This window comes from Centropristis striata, chromosome 12 (assembly GCF_030273125.1).
Source record: "Centropristis striata isolate RG_2023a ecotype Rhode Island chromosome 12, C.striata_1.0, whole genome shotgun sequence".
In the NCBI taxonomy this organism is placed as follows: Eukaryota; Metazoa; Chordata; class Actinopteri; order Perciformes; family Serranidae; genus Centropristis; species Centropristis striata.
The window spans coordinates 4407945-4425194 of record NC_081528.1 but is presented as its reverse complement, the minus strand read 5'-3'; the positions used below and the strand labels follow the sequence as shown (position 1 = coordinate 4425194).

General features: G+C 39.3%; 1 protein-coding gene and 2 non-coding genes across 3 annotated transcripts in view; all 3 read right to left on the bottom strand.

Annotated features, from left to right (window-relative positions):
- Positions 1-17250, bottom strand: part of polr1a (RNA polymerase I subunit A) — a 49132-nt gene that overhangs the window by 29997 nt on the left and 1885 nt on the right. Inside the window, exons 2-19 of the mRNA XM_059345520.1 lie at positions 14837-14945; positions 14651-14746; positions 13922-14071; positions 12859-12969; positions 12640-12725; positions 12011-12096; positions 11183-11263; positions 10165-10282; positions 9754-9895; positions 9434-9595; positions 8455-8577; positions 7148-7375; positions 5132-5239; positions 4481-4627; positions 2772-2963; positions 1912-2061; positions 960-1143; positions 551-633 (exon numbers count right to left, since the gene is read on the bottom strand). Coding sequence (XP_059201503.1) covers positions 551-633; positions 960-1143; positions 1912-2061; positions 2772-2963; positions 4481-4627; positions 5132-5239; positions 7148-7375; positions 8455-8577; positions 9434-9595; positions 9754-9895; positions 10165-10282; positions 11183-11263; positions 12011-12096; positions 12640-12725; positions 12859-12969; positions 13922-14071; positions 14651-14746; positions 14837-14945 — 2356 coding nt within the window. The remainder of the gene's footprint in view (positions 1-550; positions 634-959; positions 1144-1911; positions 2062-2771; positions 2964-4480; positions 4628-5131; positions 5240-7147; positions 7376-8454; positions 8578-9433; positions 9596-9753; positions 9896-10164; positions 10283-11182; positions 11264-12010; positions 12097-12639; positions 12726-12858; positions 12970-13921; positions 14072-14650; positions 14747-14836; positions 14946-17250) is intronic.
- On the bottom strand, positions 3070-3206 carry LOC131982406 (small nucleolar RNA SNORA5). Its single transcript, XR_009395391.1, has one exon. It is a non-coding gene; the product is annotated as a small nucleolar RNA SNORA5 (small nucleolar RNA).
- On the bottom strand, positions 6284-6420 carry LOC131982414 (small nucleolar RNA SNORA5). Its single transcript, XR_009395400.1, has one exon. It is a non-coding gene; the product is annotated as a small nucleolar RNA SNORA5 (small nucleolar RNA).

The window sequence follows — 17250 nt, the reverse complement described above, 5'->3', positions numbered from 1 at the left end:
TAAACATAAACAGGTGTATATGCTATTTTTGTTTGTTTATTATTGTTTATTACTTATAAATGTTGCCTATAATTAGTGATGTACCAAAGAAGCTTCATGAACCATTTGATTTATTTTCTGAGCCCACTAGATGGCGCCCTTGGTTTATTAAAAAAGGCTCTAGCAATGGTAATCAAGTGTGTTTTCAGCCTTTTGTTGAACAGAGAGCTCCATCTAGTGGAGTCAGAAAATTAAGAAAATGCTTCATGAGGCTTCATTGGCACACAACTACTTATAATCATAATAATAATTGTATTTATTTATCTTTATCAGTTTGTTTACAGATATTACAAATACGCGATAACGGAAAATTGCGTATAGTCAATTAACGTTAACGATATTACCGTAGACGATATCTATCGCCCACCTCTAAGATGAAACACCACATTGTGTTGAAAAGTATTCTTTCGAGGAGTGAATTCAAACAGATATTCAACTTTAAGCACATTCCTCTCCTTGAAAACACTGGAAAAAGACTCAATAAGGAAATCACTTAAGTACATTAACTCACTTTGGTGCCAATCTTCAGTGATTCTTGGATGATTTTCTTCCTCTTCCTGTTGGCGCCTGGTTTCACCAGGATGTCTTCCACACCTAGACACACACACAAACACACAAAAATATTTAATCATAATACTCCTCCAAACCTATGAAGCCGCCTGTGATACGTCTGTGTCAGGATGTGATGTGCTAATGAAGCCTCATGAACCATTTTCTTTATTTTCTGACTCCACTAGATGGAGCTCTCTGTTCAACAAAGGGCTGAAAACACACTTGATCACCATTGCCAGAGCCTTTTTCACTGAACCAAGGGCGCCATCTAGTGGGCTCAGAAAATAAAACAAATGGTTCATGAGGCTTCATTGGTACATCACTAGTGTTTAATATGTGCATTTCCTGTGCTGTATCTGGGCTCTTACCCAGAGTGAAGCCTTTGTACAGCTGCAGGTACGCGGTGAAGAGTCGAGCCAGACAGCTGAGCAGTTTTCCGCTGGTCTGCCCTCCGTACAGCTCGTAGCAGCAGTGGACCAGACCGTAGGCCGAGGAGCCGTAGTGAGCTTTGTCCAGAACCCCGACCAGCAGCTCCCCCTGACGGATCACCACCTGGGGGACACAGAAACAGGACTTCATGCATAACAACATACCGTATTTCCTCAAATAGTAGCCGGGGCATCTATTAAAAAAAAAATCAGTTTGGGACTTGGCTAATAATAGGGGCAGGCTATTATTTGAAGGAGGCTTTTATTAAAAAAAGAAAATCAGAGCAGCTCTGACCGGCACTTTTTAGAGTGTTTTACACAGCGCATTGTAGCCAGTTACCCGGATGTCGGCCATATTGGAAGTACTGGGATGTAAACAAACAATGAACAGCACGCTGAATGTTCATTTTAAACAGGATTTAAAATGTCTAAACAACTAAAAAGCCCAGAAGAACGTGTGTAAACGGCTCGACTTTACAGAGAATGACTAGGACAGCGGGAGAAACAACCATATTTACCTACAGTACTAACTCGAGGGATAAGGTTGGTGCAGGTTAAGGTAAGGGGGACACATATCGACGGGGGAACAGACTTTGACATAACACCGGTAAGACACCCGGCTCATAAAAGAGGCCGGCTTTTATTTACTAAAAATTGTTTTTACACCCGGTTACTAAATGAGGCCGGTCATTAATAGGGGCCCGGCTTTAAATTGAGGAAATACGGTATTTAAAGATCAAATATTGACTCATTTTGTTCGACATGCATGTGTTATTTTTAAATATCTTCGGGCGACAAGATTCAGCATTAGTTTGGATTGTAAAGTGGAATATTAACACCTTGTGTATGTGTGTGTGTGTGTGTGTGTGTGTATGTGTGTGTGTGTGTGTACCTGTGATTCACACATGCTTTCAGGTTTGTATCCAGGAGCGGACCGCGGTGGGACCTGGATCCAGGCTTTACTGGGGATTTTGGATTTGCCGACTAGGTTGAGAGGAACGGCCTTCTCTGGGATAACATTCAGCAGCAGAGTGGACACCACCTGCGGGACAAACACCACATTAATGACACAATATACAACATGTTCCACAGTGGACTTTTCAACTACATTCTTTGCAAAAAAACCATAATATTTTCAACAGATCAAAGTAGGGCATATAGAATTGTTAAAAAATACAGCCTATTAAATCAAGTTTTCCATGCAGAAACAAAATACATTCAATTGTCCTGTTTTTCTTAGTATGACATGAAAAAAAAAACCTTCAGGCAATTATAAAAATGTCAACTACGGTTTTATCGTGGAAAAGATCAATTATCTAACACTTCTAAATCTAAAGTTTTTTTTTATCTTGGTAAGAAACAAATAATCATCAGGTCACTCTGCTCGGGCCAGTTCATCGCTGTTGGCAGCTTTAATTTATCTTGTTTTAAGAGTTAATTTCTTATTTTAAGCGTTCAACATGCTTATTTCTAGATTTAATAACCTTAATTTAAGAAATATTGTCGAGTGAAATTATCTGTCCATGCTGCAAGATCATTTTCCTCAGATTCAGTGTTTTTATCTTGTTTTTAGACACACCTTTTTTGCAGTGTAGTCTGTTTTACGCAGTTATTTAAAATTTCTGCAGTGCTATCGAGGAATCCTGGAGCACAAGACAGAAGCTAAACACAGTGAACATCTAGCTTCTTTAAGACGTCACTCTCATAGTTCCTCCTGAAACAAAAGACCTAAAATGTCTTGAGTTGAACTACCTGCTTCCCCGTCCACAGCTGCTGTGGTTTGAGGATGGCGGGCGGCAGCAGTTTGAGCCGGCCTGGTTTGTCCGTCAGCCCTCTGTACACCAGCTCAGTGTACTGGACCTTAGTGAAGAAACAGCCTCTGATGGTCATCCTGGTCCCAGAGACCATGTGGTCCTGGATCAGACCTGCTAGAGGTTTACCGTCCTGAAGAGAGAGAGAAGGAACACGAGTGCTGACCAAAGATTTATTTACATTATTTGCAGCATCAGCAGTTCCACACCATTCATCGGTTCATCCACTCCATGTTTGTGTGTGTATGTAGTACATATTTATCCCCAGTGAGCATGTTAAAGCTCCACGGGGCCCATGAACTACAGCGTCACTGTGGCAGCCGTTTTGGCCAGTGGCACCCACTGAGGAGGAAGCACTGAATTTGACAAGGCTGCATTATTACTGCAAACATCTGTTAAGTAGGGATGGGCAATATGGGCAATAAACAAAAAAAATCTATTTTTTTGTCTTCCGATAACGATAATCTGACGATATTAGTGGTCAACCGATACGGGTTTTTTGGGCCGATTCTTGAAGCTGATATTGCCTTTTCTCCCTCCATTTACATGATAAAAATGACACAATGATAACAAATGTTACACAAGTCTCAATTTAAACAAAAAAAGAAACATTCATTAACAAAACAAACAAAACATATTAACAGTTGGATAGCAAACAGTGTGTATGTTGTTCTTGTTCTGATCGGTGAACGTACGCACGTAAAAAACAAGTAAGTAAAAAACGCGAAAATTGGCCTGATATATCAGCCGACATATTTGACAAAACAATTCTTGATTGAATTTCATTTTTTGGACACAAGATGCAGTACCACGACAATACTCACCATATCGCAAAATGCTTAAAATCGTAATAATATCGTATCGTGACTCAAGTATCGGGATAAAATTGAATCCTGCGGCCGATACGCTGATTCACACCTATTCTATAGTCTGATAAGCAACTTGATACTGAGACTGATACTTGATACAACTTGAGAATGGCGTCAAGAGTTGAGTGCTAACATCTATGACTGGATAGTTTCTCTGCATACGAATGCCGATAAATTAAGAAAAGCTGATAAAAAGCCAAATTGTTGTCAGATCATAACCGATGGGTTCTCAGATTGCAGTGATGAATGAGCCTCATGAACCATTTTCTTAATTTTCATTATGTATTATATTGTTTTTTTATTAAAATAACATATAAACAGCTGGAATGGCTGCTTGGGAAATATAGTTGGGTTTTTTTCGGCAATTCGTACTGCCTGTCACAGCACAAAAAGTCAATGTATTGAGTCCAGTAAAAAACTATTGTGTCCACTTTTATATATCGAACAATAAGTCGATGTAGTAATTATTGTTAGTGATGTGCCAATGAAGCCTCATGAACCATTTGCTTTATTTTCTGACTCCACTAGATGGTGCTCTCTGATCAACAAAGGGTTGAAAACACACTTGATTACCATTACTAGAGCCTTTTTCAATGAACCAAGGGCGCCATCTAGTGGCTCAGAGAATAAAGCGAATGGTTCATGAGGCTTCATTGTTCGTTGACCATGCATCAAAAGCCAAATATCAAATATTAGTAAGAAAGTTGGTTAACTGCACTCCATTAACTACAACAGGCCACATTCTGATTTAAACCCCTCCATCCACAGCGTGTGAACCCACCTTGGGGACGAGGTACTGCTGGTCGGTGCTGACTAGAGTGTAGGCCTCCGCTCTGCCCAGCTCGCTCTGAGGGAAGTGTGCGTTCATTTCATCTCCGTCAAAGTCAGCGTTGTACGCCTTGCAGTTAGCGTAGTGGAGCCTGAGGACCTGAGGCATCACAATAAATTCATGAATGTTATTTATTATATGACTTAGTTATTGTTTGTTTGGGAAACAGAGTAAAACCCAAAGTTCAGAGTGTGTGTGTGTGTGTGTGTGTCCACATCAGCTATAACTCCAACAGTTCTGATTGTAGGAGGATTCTACGCACACAGGTTTAGGTTGATAGCAGTCCAGTGAGATTTATGTGATCAAAATTAACTTTACTACTGTCAGTGACGGGAGCGAACAAGTTGTCACATCAAAATCACACTGCAAAAAAAAGGTGTGTCTAAAAACAAGATAAAAACAGTAAATCTGAGGGAAATGATCTTGCTGCATGGACAGATAATTTCACTTGACAAGATTTCTTAAATTAAGATTATTACATCTAGAAATAAGCATGTTGAACGCTTAAAATAAGGAATTAACTCTTAAAACAAGATAAATGATCTAACACTTCTAAATCTAAAGTAACAAATAATTTGCAGAGGAGTGTGGATGAGCTGGTACCTTCTCTCCTGGTAGGATGCGTGCACAGTGGGCCTGTATGGAGGGTCTGTGCAGAGTCGGCTGTCTGTTCAGTAACAAAGCGTCTCCGTTCTTTATATGACGATTCACCTGCAAACACAGAGGAGGAGAGAGACTGTTAGACCTTTACAACCAACACCAACCTTCTGCAAAGCTCTTCTGCTTGTGCTGGTTAGAATAGGTTTTATTTTTAGGTTTTATTTTATTTGCACAGTTAGAATTACATAAAATGACAAAGATAACATATAGTGTAAAGTGCAGGTGGGAGGCAGAAAACCCAGATGGGCTTATTTACTTAAAGCCTCCACCTAAAATGTCATAGTTATTAGAAAGTAATAAACTGATAATAGAAAAAACACATATATAACATCAACAAGTTATCATGACAATAACAAAAACAATTAAAAACAAAAATGAACATGTTATAAAAGTGTGTTTGTGTGTGAATTAGAATTTTAAAACAGCAGTTAAATGAGCTTTTAGACATCGTTTGAAGCATTTTACAGAGATGGAGTCCTTTGTCAGATGGGAAAAGGTATATATATATAATATAATAGTCGCTAAATATAAGAGTTGGCAACACTGCCTGCTGCGTCAGTCTGTTGTCACATTGGAACTCCGTTTGTTAGCCGCTACAAAAGCACCTGTATGGGAACAGAGGCCGAGGGGAACTAACTAGCAGCGTTTAGTTTTTATGCACCAAATCTCTGGAACAAACTCCCAGAGAACTTGAGGTCTGCTGCAACTCTCAGCTCTTTTAAATCAAGTCTGAAGACTTTTCTGTTTCCATTTTAACCTGTAATTTGTATTCATTCGCTCTTAAATGTTTTATTCATTCACTTTTTTTTTTATTCGCTTTTAAAATGTCTTCTAATGTGTTTTATGTATTTTAATCTTGCCCCTGTAAAGCACTTTGAATGTCCCTGTGTCCGAATTGTGCTATATAAAATAAACTTGCCTTGCCTTGCCTAGTGGGCGGAGCCAAAACACTCCAAAAAGTACTCAGTGGAAACAGGCCTAGTGATGAAACACTGCTCAGGCCTGCAGCTTATAAAAGTTCACACAATCAATTTTATTATTTGTGGCAGCTTTGGTGTATCAACAGTCTTAACTGCTTCAGGTAATTCATTACATGTGTGTATGTAGTACATATTTATCCCCAGTGAGCATGTTAAAGCTCCATGGGGCCCATGAACTACAGCGTCACTGTGGCAGCCGTTTTGGCCAGTGGCACCCACTGAGGAGGAAGCACTGAATTTGACAAGGCTGCATTTATTACTGGAGCTACTGGTCTGTCATTAGCTTAGCTACAGTGTCAGGTTTAGTCAAATTTAGTCAAGAACTGGTTCAACATTAGTCACCGGCTCCGAACCGGCCCTGGAACTGCCTTGGTTGAAAAGTGTTATACGATAAGTTTACTCACACTAAAGGCTGTACAAGGCTTTAACCCTCTGAAATATTGGGCTATTATGTGCATTAAAAAAAATCTGTTTAATTTTTTTTACAATGCCATGTTGGTATCAGTTTTTTCAGCTCAACCTCACCTATATGTCCTGATAATAATAATAATAATAATAATAATAATAATAATAACAACTTTGACTTACATGATCAAAATTTTGAGCCCAAAAGAAACAAAAGAAAACATAAAATCTGATCTTGAAAATTATGTTTTGCACACAGAAATATACATGTTGTAAATATGAATACAGGTTGCAAATATAACATAACATAACAGGTAAAATGAGGATAACATCTAGTTCTATATTTTGATACTAAATATATTTGACATTATCTCCGGTTTTACTTGGCCGAATATCATTAAAAAAAAATCTGGTATGGAGCTTCAAGCCAGAACTTTAGAGGGAAGCTGATGGAGAGACTCAATTTTGCTTCATTTTTACGTCTTCTCGTCATGAAGAAGTTAATGTGCTGGTGATTTCATGGACTCCAGAGGGTTAAGTGTGTGTGAATTACAACAATCACAGTCTGACTTACGATCTTCATGGGCATCTTGTGTGGACCGGGACAGGGCGTCAGCAGCTGCTTGGCTACAGCTTCTCTCTGAGCGAGGCTGGAGGCGGACAGGATGGTCCTCCTGCCGTCCTCGTTTATCACCATGGAGGCTCCGGGGTGAACGTTGGGTCCGTTGAGAACGGCCTGCCGAAGCTCCTTGACGTTCCAGGGAGTGACGGGCTGGGGGTAGGTGAGCTTAGTGGCAAACACCTGCACAGTCACACAGAGATGGAGGTGGGGGTGGTTTCAATCTGAGCACTGATAATCATATTTATGTTTCCCTACAGAAGTTTGGTAGCTACACTCTTTTTACCAATTACCATTCAAGGTCCTTTTTTTGAGAATTGGTGGGAGATAGCAGGTCTAAAATAAAATGCCACATAGAAGTGGTGAACATCATCTAAAACAGGGGTCTCAAACTCAAATTATCTAGGGGCCGCTGGAGGCACTATCAAAATGACCAAAAAAGACACAAAATTACAACAAAAAAAAAATGACAAAAAAAAACTAAATTACTTAAAAAAGACACAAAATGACAGAAAAAACACTAAATTACATTAAAAAAAAGACACAAAATGACAAAAAAAAGAGACAAAATGACTAAAAAAAGGCACAAAATTACTGAAAAAACACTAAATTACTTTTAAAAAAAGACACAAAATGACCCCAAAAAATACACAAAATTACAAAAAAAAAAAGACACAAAATTACCCAAAAAATACACAAAATTACCCAAAAAAATACACAAAATTACATTACATAACCACTTCTTCCGGTAACAACACGGCAGATAATAAACGGTCTTGTAGCAGCTGCCTTTCTTTTTGTTAACGTCGTCATAGAAACAAGTGAAACAAAGCTCCAGCTGGAGCAATAAAGGGACCTTCCACACACAACACGGTAAAGTGCCATTCATATAAAACTCACATTAAACTTTCATATCAAGGTGGGGGCCACAAAATATCGTCACGAGGGCCACAAGTTTGAGACCCCTGATCTAAACTTTGGTCATTTTTGAGATTTCTGTATTTTCAGGGAATGGATGAGGAGCACTTCTGTTTTTTTAAACTGCTGAGAAACCCTCTTATTGTCAATATATGTAGGAAATCTGCACATCCTCTGAATACTCCAGGTCTCTAGTTTATGGTTGTAAAGTGTCATGAGGCTGTGATTATCATAGAGGTCACAGCACCTCATTGTATACACTGAGGTCCAGACTCAAGAAATGCTCTCACTGTAATGAACTGGCTCCTACTGATGATTTATCAGAATCAGAGTCAGAAACGTACCATCGGTATTCCGATCTCGTTAGTCCCGATGTACATGTCTGGACAGATGACGGATCGTGCAGCATAGTCGACTCGTTTTCCCATCATATGCTTCCGGAACAATCCGTCTTTCTTCTCCAATATCTGGCAGGTAAGAAGAGACAATTCAGCAACACTGAACTCCAGAGAACACATGCCTCGTGCCTCTTCGAAGGCTAAAACATAAAACACTGAAGTCCTTGACGTTAACTTTACAGTTTAATCTCACTTGAGTTAGTTTTACAATCGACAGGATCAAGTCTCTTTTCGTCCTTTCAAAATAAAAGCGTCTGTTATCAAAAAAGGCTGTATGTATGTATACATATACACACACACACACAAGATATAAATATATATATATATATATATATATGTATTTATTTATTTTCTTTTTTTGCCCATGTATGCATGTTTTTATACATACTGGAGTATGTAGAAAAAAACATAGCGATTAATTGATTAATTGATTGTTAACGTTATAGATGCTGGAGTTGGCAGGTTTCTTCCAAACGCCCATCCCTAACTAGTGATGTCCCAATGAAGCCTCATGAACCATTTTCTTATTTTCTGACTCCACTAGATGGAGCTCTCTGTTCAACAAAGAGCTGAAAACACACTTGATCACCATTGTTGGAGCCTTTTTTAATGAACCAAGGGCGCCATCTAGTGGGCTCAGGAAATAAAGCAAATGGTTCATGAGGCTTCATTGGTACATCACTAATTTCGGCCAATGTGTTCCACGTCTTTCACTTTCCCCACGGATCGTTAACCATACATCAAAAGCCAAATATCAAATATTAGTAAGAAAGTTGGTTAACTGCACTCCAATAAGTACAACAGCCCACATTCTGATTTAAACCCCTCCATCACTACTAATAAGGATAATTTCTTTTTATTTATTCACTACAGACAGTAGTGCAGGTGTCAAAAACAAACCCCTCCTGCTCCTCCTGTACGGTACCTGTCTGACTCCAGGGTATTTCTCCGTCATCAGTTTGTCCATGTCGCTGTCAAAGACGATGTTAACGTGGGTCTGTAGGCGGATCCAGATGTTGTAGAGTTTATCTGTGAGAGTCTGTCCGGGGATCCCCGACAGAAACGTCTGGTCCGTCTGCTCGGTGCTCTGAGAGGAGAGGAAAGGAGAGGAGAGGAGAGGAGAGGAGAGGAGAGGAGAGGAGAGGAGAGGAGAGGAGAGGAGAGGAGAGGAGAGGACGGGTTGACACGTTCTGATCACAACACTGTTTGTCTGACTGGACCATAAAAACCCAGACGTCTTCTTACCTCTTCCTCCTGAGGAACTTTCTCTCCTGCTATGAGAGCCAGAAGTTTCCTGATGAGTCCACAGTCCTTCATGACGGCCTGCATGTTGACTGTCTGCCCGTTTGTAAACATCTGGTCGCCCAGGCGATTGATTGGACGATACCTGGCAGGTAGAGGAGGACGGTTCACGCACACTTTAACATTTCATAATATATTTTGACTGTTTTCAACTGGAAAACTAAAAAAAAATAAAGGTCTTTTAGAACTCCCCTTATTGGATCAAACCTTCTTTCACTTTTGTGCTACCAAAGGAAAAATCTAGTCAAAACTGTTATTGTTGCAGTGATTGTTTAGAAGATCTCTTCTATTATTTTACAATGTTATACTACCGGTAGAATGTACTGTCTGAGAGTGTGTTCATTCATACTGTACCTGCAAGGTGGGACCACCAGCAGCTCCAGGAAGAAGAGGTCTGGATAGAAACCTTTCTCTCCCTCTACGGACACCGGCCCCTCCTCCAACCCAGAGAACAGACACTTCAAGAAGACTCCTTGAACACAGAGAGGAGATTTTAAAAAATCACTTTGTGTTTCTGGGACATTAATGAGCAGCACAGGAGCTCCACAAGGGTCTGTTCTGGCTCCATTGTTGTTCACACTGTACACAGCGGTAGTGATGTGCCAATGAAGCCTCATGAACCATTTTCTTTATTTTCTGACTCCACTAGATGGAGCTCTCTGTTAAACAAAGGGCTGAAAGCACTCAATTACCATTGCTAGAGCCTTTTTTTTGTAAGCCAAGAGTGCCATCAAGTGGGGTCAAAAAAAGGGGGGGACTAGCTGGGGCATGGTGTAAAAATATGGAATTGCCAACTACGAACTACAACGAATTAAAAGGTTGTACAGATATTAATAGATTTTTTTTAAAAAGTACAAATGCAGAAAAAAATGTCAATATGTACTGCAAACTTAAACTGATTGTTTATGATCATTTGGGGTTTTTTGTGTTTTTTTGTTTCTGAGATTAAAAATTGAGATTAAACATGTACTTGTATGGGTTTTTGTCTTGTTTGTTTGTCTTTGTTGTTTTAAGTGTTTTGTTATAATCAAAGTGTTGTTGGTGTAGGCTACTGAAAATCAATTGTATGTGATGTCAGACCATCTTTTTTATTTTTTTTTATTGTTCAAGTAGGGGGCAGACAGATATAAGAAATGTTTTCTCCTTGCTGCTCCTTTCCAATCATGAAGGTGTAGAGTGTGTTTATGTACACATTTTGTTGTCCACCTTCATGAAAGGAACAAAATGAATAAAGAAAAATGTTGGGACAAGATGCACCATGAATGTCATCTGTTCAACTGACATATCTGTTGTGCTCTCCTGTGTGCATTTTGTTTAAACTTGAATAAAAATTGTATTCACATGTAGTTGGGATGTTTTTTCTGTAGCCTACCTTCTTTCTCCCACAGTTTGATGGTGTGTTCTCTGGCGGTGCTAGCCGTCAGGTAGACTCTCTTTCCAGCCATCAGATCCTCTGCAGGAAGACCAAAACAAGGTAAGATATTTTTACTGCACTGTGAAATAAATATAAGAGAAATAAGAGAAAAGAAGAATGAATATGCCCCTAGTAAGGGCAGCATTTATATATAAAGAAATATTTCGATATAAAAAAATATTAACAACTTTTTTTTCACCTTTTACAGCAACTAGAGAACCACACATTGATATATAATTTTCATTTTTTTTCATTATCATTGGTAAATTTTAGTCAAATATACAAAATTAGGCCAAATTTCAAGAGAAAAAAGAAATAAAACCTGAGTATTTTTTTCAATATTAATAGTGGAAAAAAAAATCTTGATGGGAATGCACAGAGTAGGTTCTGTCAACTTTTAGTGAAACTTATGTTTTGAAAACATTGTACATTTTTAGATGACAGCAAAAACATTTTTTTAAATCACACCTGTGGTCAAAAAGGACTGCATGACATTAGACTGGTTTTAGTCTTAATAAAAAAATATTAACAACTTTTTTTTCACCTTTTACAGCAACTCAAGACCAACAAAAGAAATATTTCGATATATGCGATATGGTCTAGTTCCATATCACATTGATATACATATATATATATGCATAAGGGGTTATAATGGGTGTAATTTTGGATGTGCAGAGTTACACACCACCAGTGCATCATTTAGAAGTTAACAGGATTTTCACTTTATTCTCAATATTCCAACTGCTTGAATGATAATGAACAGCATGTGTATAAAATATGACTGACCGTCAGTGTTGCCAGTGGTCTGTCCTCCTGGCATGGTGACAATCAGCTTACTATTGTGTTCACGACGCACTGTAAACCGACCACTCCTACACACACACACACACACACACACACAATGATTACAGCATTAAATAGACTATTAGGATTTTGTCTAGTATCAAGATCTATGCAAAGAAATACGACATCATTATGCCACTCACGTTTTTAGCCTCTTGGTCTAAATTTTTAATTAATAATTTGCATCAGTAAAGTTGATTTCATTCTAATCAATATACAACACAAATAAAAGGACATTGTCTCCTGTGTGTATAGATGTTGACTATCAGCCTAAAACCCACAATAGTTCAATGGGGTAAATACACACTTTTACCTGTGATGGTCAGTGGGAACTTAGTCTGTGGTTTACTGATATACAGTATTCATTTACACTCACCGGCCACCACTTCAGTTCTGGAGGCAAAAGGGGGTCCGACCTGGTTCTAGCAAGGTGTACCTAATATAGTGGCCGGTGAGTGTACTTCTCGAAGTATGTTTGGCTCCACACTTCCAATAAGGTGGTAGATGGTTCAGCTTGAATATTAACAGTATAACATGACATGAGATCTAAATTCATTGCATAATCATTTTACCTGCAGTAAGGGCACTTCCGAGTTTTCATGTGGATCCTCCAGAAGTCATTTATGATACTGCACTTCTTCTCAACGAGATGTTTAATCTGAAAAATATAGTTTATATATATATTTTCAGTCACATTAAGTGTGTGTGTGTGTGTGTGTGTGTGTGTGTGTGTGTGTGTGTATGTTTGTATTTGTAGGCGTGTGTGTGTGTGTGTGTGTGTGTGAACTCACCGGTTTGGTGTTTTCTGAACCTTCAGCGTTCTCTCCAACTACAGAGTCTGTAAACTGCTTCAGCACCTGCTGGATCTCATCTCCAGTGGCTTTGGGATTCTCCTCCAGGTGCTAACAAACACACACAGGTTGTTATATAAAGTGTAAACAGAGAACCGTGACAACTTTGATGCTTGAAAGCTGATGAGACTGTATCAGCATCAGACATATATATATATATATATATATAAATATATATATATATATATATATATATATATACACACACACACATATATATATATAAATATACACATACATATATACATACACATACATATACATATACATACATATATACACATATATATGTGTGTGTGTGTGTATATATATATATATATATATATATATATATATATATATATATATATATATATATATATATATATATATACACTGACAGGTCTAAGACTGAAGTGCCCTTGAGCAAGGCACCTAACCCCACTGCACAGCTCCCCGGGCGCAGTAATGTGCTGCTCCTTGCATGGTGTGTTCACTTGTGTGTAAAAAAGGATGGGTTAAATGCAGAGGTTAAATTTCCCCATTGTGGGATTAATAAAGTAATCTTCTCTTCTCTCCACGAGTAGCAGGTACTTTCTGAGCCACTAACAGGTGAAGTTGGGCAGATCTTAGGCAGATCCTCTCTCCCAAACCACACACCAATAGCATCTCACAAGAGGGAAAGTACCTAATGGAAACATGTCAATAGAGACAGACAACAATTCATGCTCTCATTCACTCCTACGGGCAATTTAGAGTCACCAATCAAACCTAAGCTGCATGTTTTTTAGACTTTTTTTTTTTTTCACAAATATTTTGATAACCTCAAAGCAGAGAAAGTTTTGTGTTTTCTCTGGTGCCCCGGGTTGGGAACCCCTGTTATAGTGGACAAAATAAGTTTTTGAGTTGTCCTTCCTTTTAGTTTTGATTGTGCCGTTTCCATTGAGGTGCAGGGAAACTTAGGCCACAGTGAGTGAAAGAAAGCTCCCTATAACATTTTTAGGGTTGGAAGGATTGAACCCACCTGGCTGAGAACTTGTTCTACGTGGTAGGCCTCCTGCATGGCTCCATGGTCCACTAACTTCAGCTGGTTGAGGAGCAGGTGGACGGCCGCTCTGGGACACGTTAACATGTGACATGACAGACAGGAACCTCGAATCAACAGGTAGAGTTTCTGATGAAGGAGAGTAGGAGTGAGAAGAGAGAAAAAATATTGGTTAACCCTTTATTGGGCGAAGAACTATATTTGGTAACTTCAGGTAATATTTCAAGAAAAAAGTTGCAAATTTACTAGATTAAAGTGGCAAATCTACAAGAAAAAAGCAGCAGATTTAAGAGATTTAAAGTGGCAAATCTGCGCGAAAAAAGTCGCAAATTTACAAGAAAAAAGTGGGAAAAAGCAACTTTTTTCTCGCAGATTCACCACTTTAAATCACAGAAATCTGCACATTTTCTTCTCGTAGATTTGCCACTTTAATCTCGTAAACTTTTTTCTCAAGATATTACCCCCCTACCCTGGTCCGTATGTTGTTTTTTTTTACACATTCTGGCTGTATGTAATATCCTCCAATATTCTCTAGGGTTGAAATTTGGAATTTGCAAGTATTTCAATGAGTGCCCTATTAAGGGTTAAACCTTTTTTACCCACCAAAACCCCTAATGCTGAACCAGCAATACAGTATCACATCCAATAATAGTGAGTTGTAAACATGTGTGTACTGCAGCTGAGTGGTGCATTTGTATACATGCTTACATCAAAAAACAACGGGTTGTAAACAGGAAGAGGCAGCTCTACGTGTCCCAGGTGTCCTGGACAGTTGTTAAAGTCCTGACAGCAGGTTGAACACACCTGGGAAAAACAGTAACACAAAGTAATGTGAATAAGATGCTTGAAAAGTACAACAACAACAACACACACAGGTTTTCAGTAGAGAAGTACCTCTTTGCTGTCTACTGGGCCCAGAGCCAGGTCGTACAGGCTGTTCGGGGCCACGTTCCCAACAGCATCGAGGAACCTGGAGTTAGTGATCGCCTTCACACTCAGCTTCCTGCACACAAGATACATCACAACGCATTTTCACACTGCCTGCTTCCTCAGATACAATGGATTCTTATTCTTAGACTGTAACTTTTATAACTTGGGAGGCAATTTTGTTATTTTAAATCCGCTAAATTTATTTGCACTGCGTTTTCTGATAATGATTTTGGTTTTAAATCAAGAAAACCATGAAAAATTTCAAGATATCAGCTGTCAGTGTACTCTAACTCTACCATTGTACAGGCCTGGCGGGTCAACGAGCACCCCCGCCAGGCCTAGGGGGAAAAAATATATGCCAAAAATAAACGATGTATCCAGTCATTCAGAAATCAATCATCATTTCCGTTTGGGAGCCTCTGTGTAGCATTGTTGTTCTGCAGCGCGACCAGACCTGCTTTGTTTGCTACAGAGCCATCTGGTTGCCTAGTAACACTGCTGAGAGCGCGAGGCGCGAGACGCAAGCATATTACGGGATGGTAAGCTAACGGTTATTTTGCTACACTCAACATAGCTAGCATTCCGTTACATTAAACTAACCATGGCGCCGCCGAAAAAGAAGAGAAAAGTCGCGGGCGAGGGACAACTTAATATTAAAAGATTTTTCTGTCAAACTCTGGAGCCATACACATTAGAAACACGCCAGTTACAGGTGAGACAGAGGAAGGGGGGCAGACGGCGGTGGGGAGGGACTGGGAGGCTGCTTGACCGTTACCGGCAAATCTAGTGTGGCTGACTCCGGTCCGACCGCAGCAAGTAAGCACAGAAAATCTAGCTGGGATCCTGAATGGCTCTAGCTGGGATCCTGAATGGCTCTAGCTGGGATCCTGAATGGCTCTAGCTGGGATCCTGAATGGCTCAGTATTCATCGATACCAGGCGGCAATCTCCGTGCCTGAGCATGGAGGCCACCAGGAAGTGCATAAAGTCTGCAATTCACCGAAAATTCCAGTAGGGGGTGCTAAGTTTGGCTGCAAAAGAAATCTGCCCATTCATTTCAGTGCTAAATTTGAAAACTTCTCACTTGATTTATTACCTCAGAAAAAAATTTCAGGGACAACATTATGGTCTCAATCACTAGTAAAAAATCTTCTTCAAGACAATTTGATGTCAATAGTTCTAATAATGGCCACATTTAGAATAAAATAGAAGATAAAGAATCGTATGATTTGGGGCGGGGCTACCTTTGATTGACAGGTCACTAACAAGGCGAGCCGTCATCAGCAGAGAAGCAGAACAATGCGTATCCATGGCAACGTGTCAATAAAGTTATATATAATGTTATATAGATAGAAAAGAGGACGTTTAGCGGTTTGGTCTCATAACTTTGACCCTTTCACACTATATTTTCACTTAATGACAGTTTATTTGAACGTTTTGTTCAGTAAAAATGTCTTGTTCAGTGTTTGGTTGGACTAACAGACACTCCAACGAGTCGCTGCTCAGTTTTCTGAGGTAAGAAAGATACATTTTGTTTTTGTTTTATTGCTAGCCAAAACTAACATCCCAGTTAATGCTCCAATTAATGCTAACATGAATTAGCAGCAGCTTCTCTCAGTCAGGATGAGGTGTAGAGATGCTTGTAGTCAATGTCGTCAGATCCCTCGCGCTCCGCCACAGTCCAGTTATGGTCTGCTCTGCGTATCGGAAACAAGATGGCGACGAGTGTAAACTCGAGGCTTCCAACGGGCAGTCCACAAACCAATGGGTGACGTCACGGTGACTACGTCCATTATTTATATACAGTCTATGATCGATACAGCTCCTGCTTGTACCAGAACCCCCATGGTAAGTTTCCAATTCTTGAGCTTCTTTTTTTGGTAAGCAATAATGATGAAAATGACACAATAGAGAATAGCAGATAATGGCTCTCAAGTTTTGAACTGAGTTCAGAGTGAGATTTTGGCGGCGGCAGGGATGGCGGTCTGATCTGAGAAATGACACAAATTCATACAAATAAAAATATTTGTTTCATCTCATATTCATCATTTTTTAGTGCAAGTAGAACTGGTGACCTGAACGAGAACAGGAGAATGTCACTTACTATGCGCAGTAAGCCTGTATACATGTTAATTATAAATAAAAAGGACAGGGTTGATATCAGGACTACAGTCTGTCTGACAGTAAAACACCAAGCTCATGAATCTCACTTATTTGAATATTCCCAATGTATTTCCATGGAAACGGAGAGCTGATAACAACCACACAAAAAAAACGTTAGAAAAAAACGACTAACGTTAGATAGCTGTTGTGTGGCGGGAATATCTAATTCTTACCCAGATACTGCAATGCTTCTTTTTGATTGGCTGTTCGGTAGCT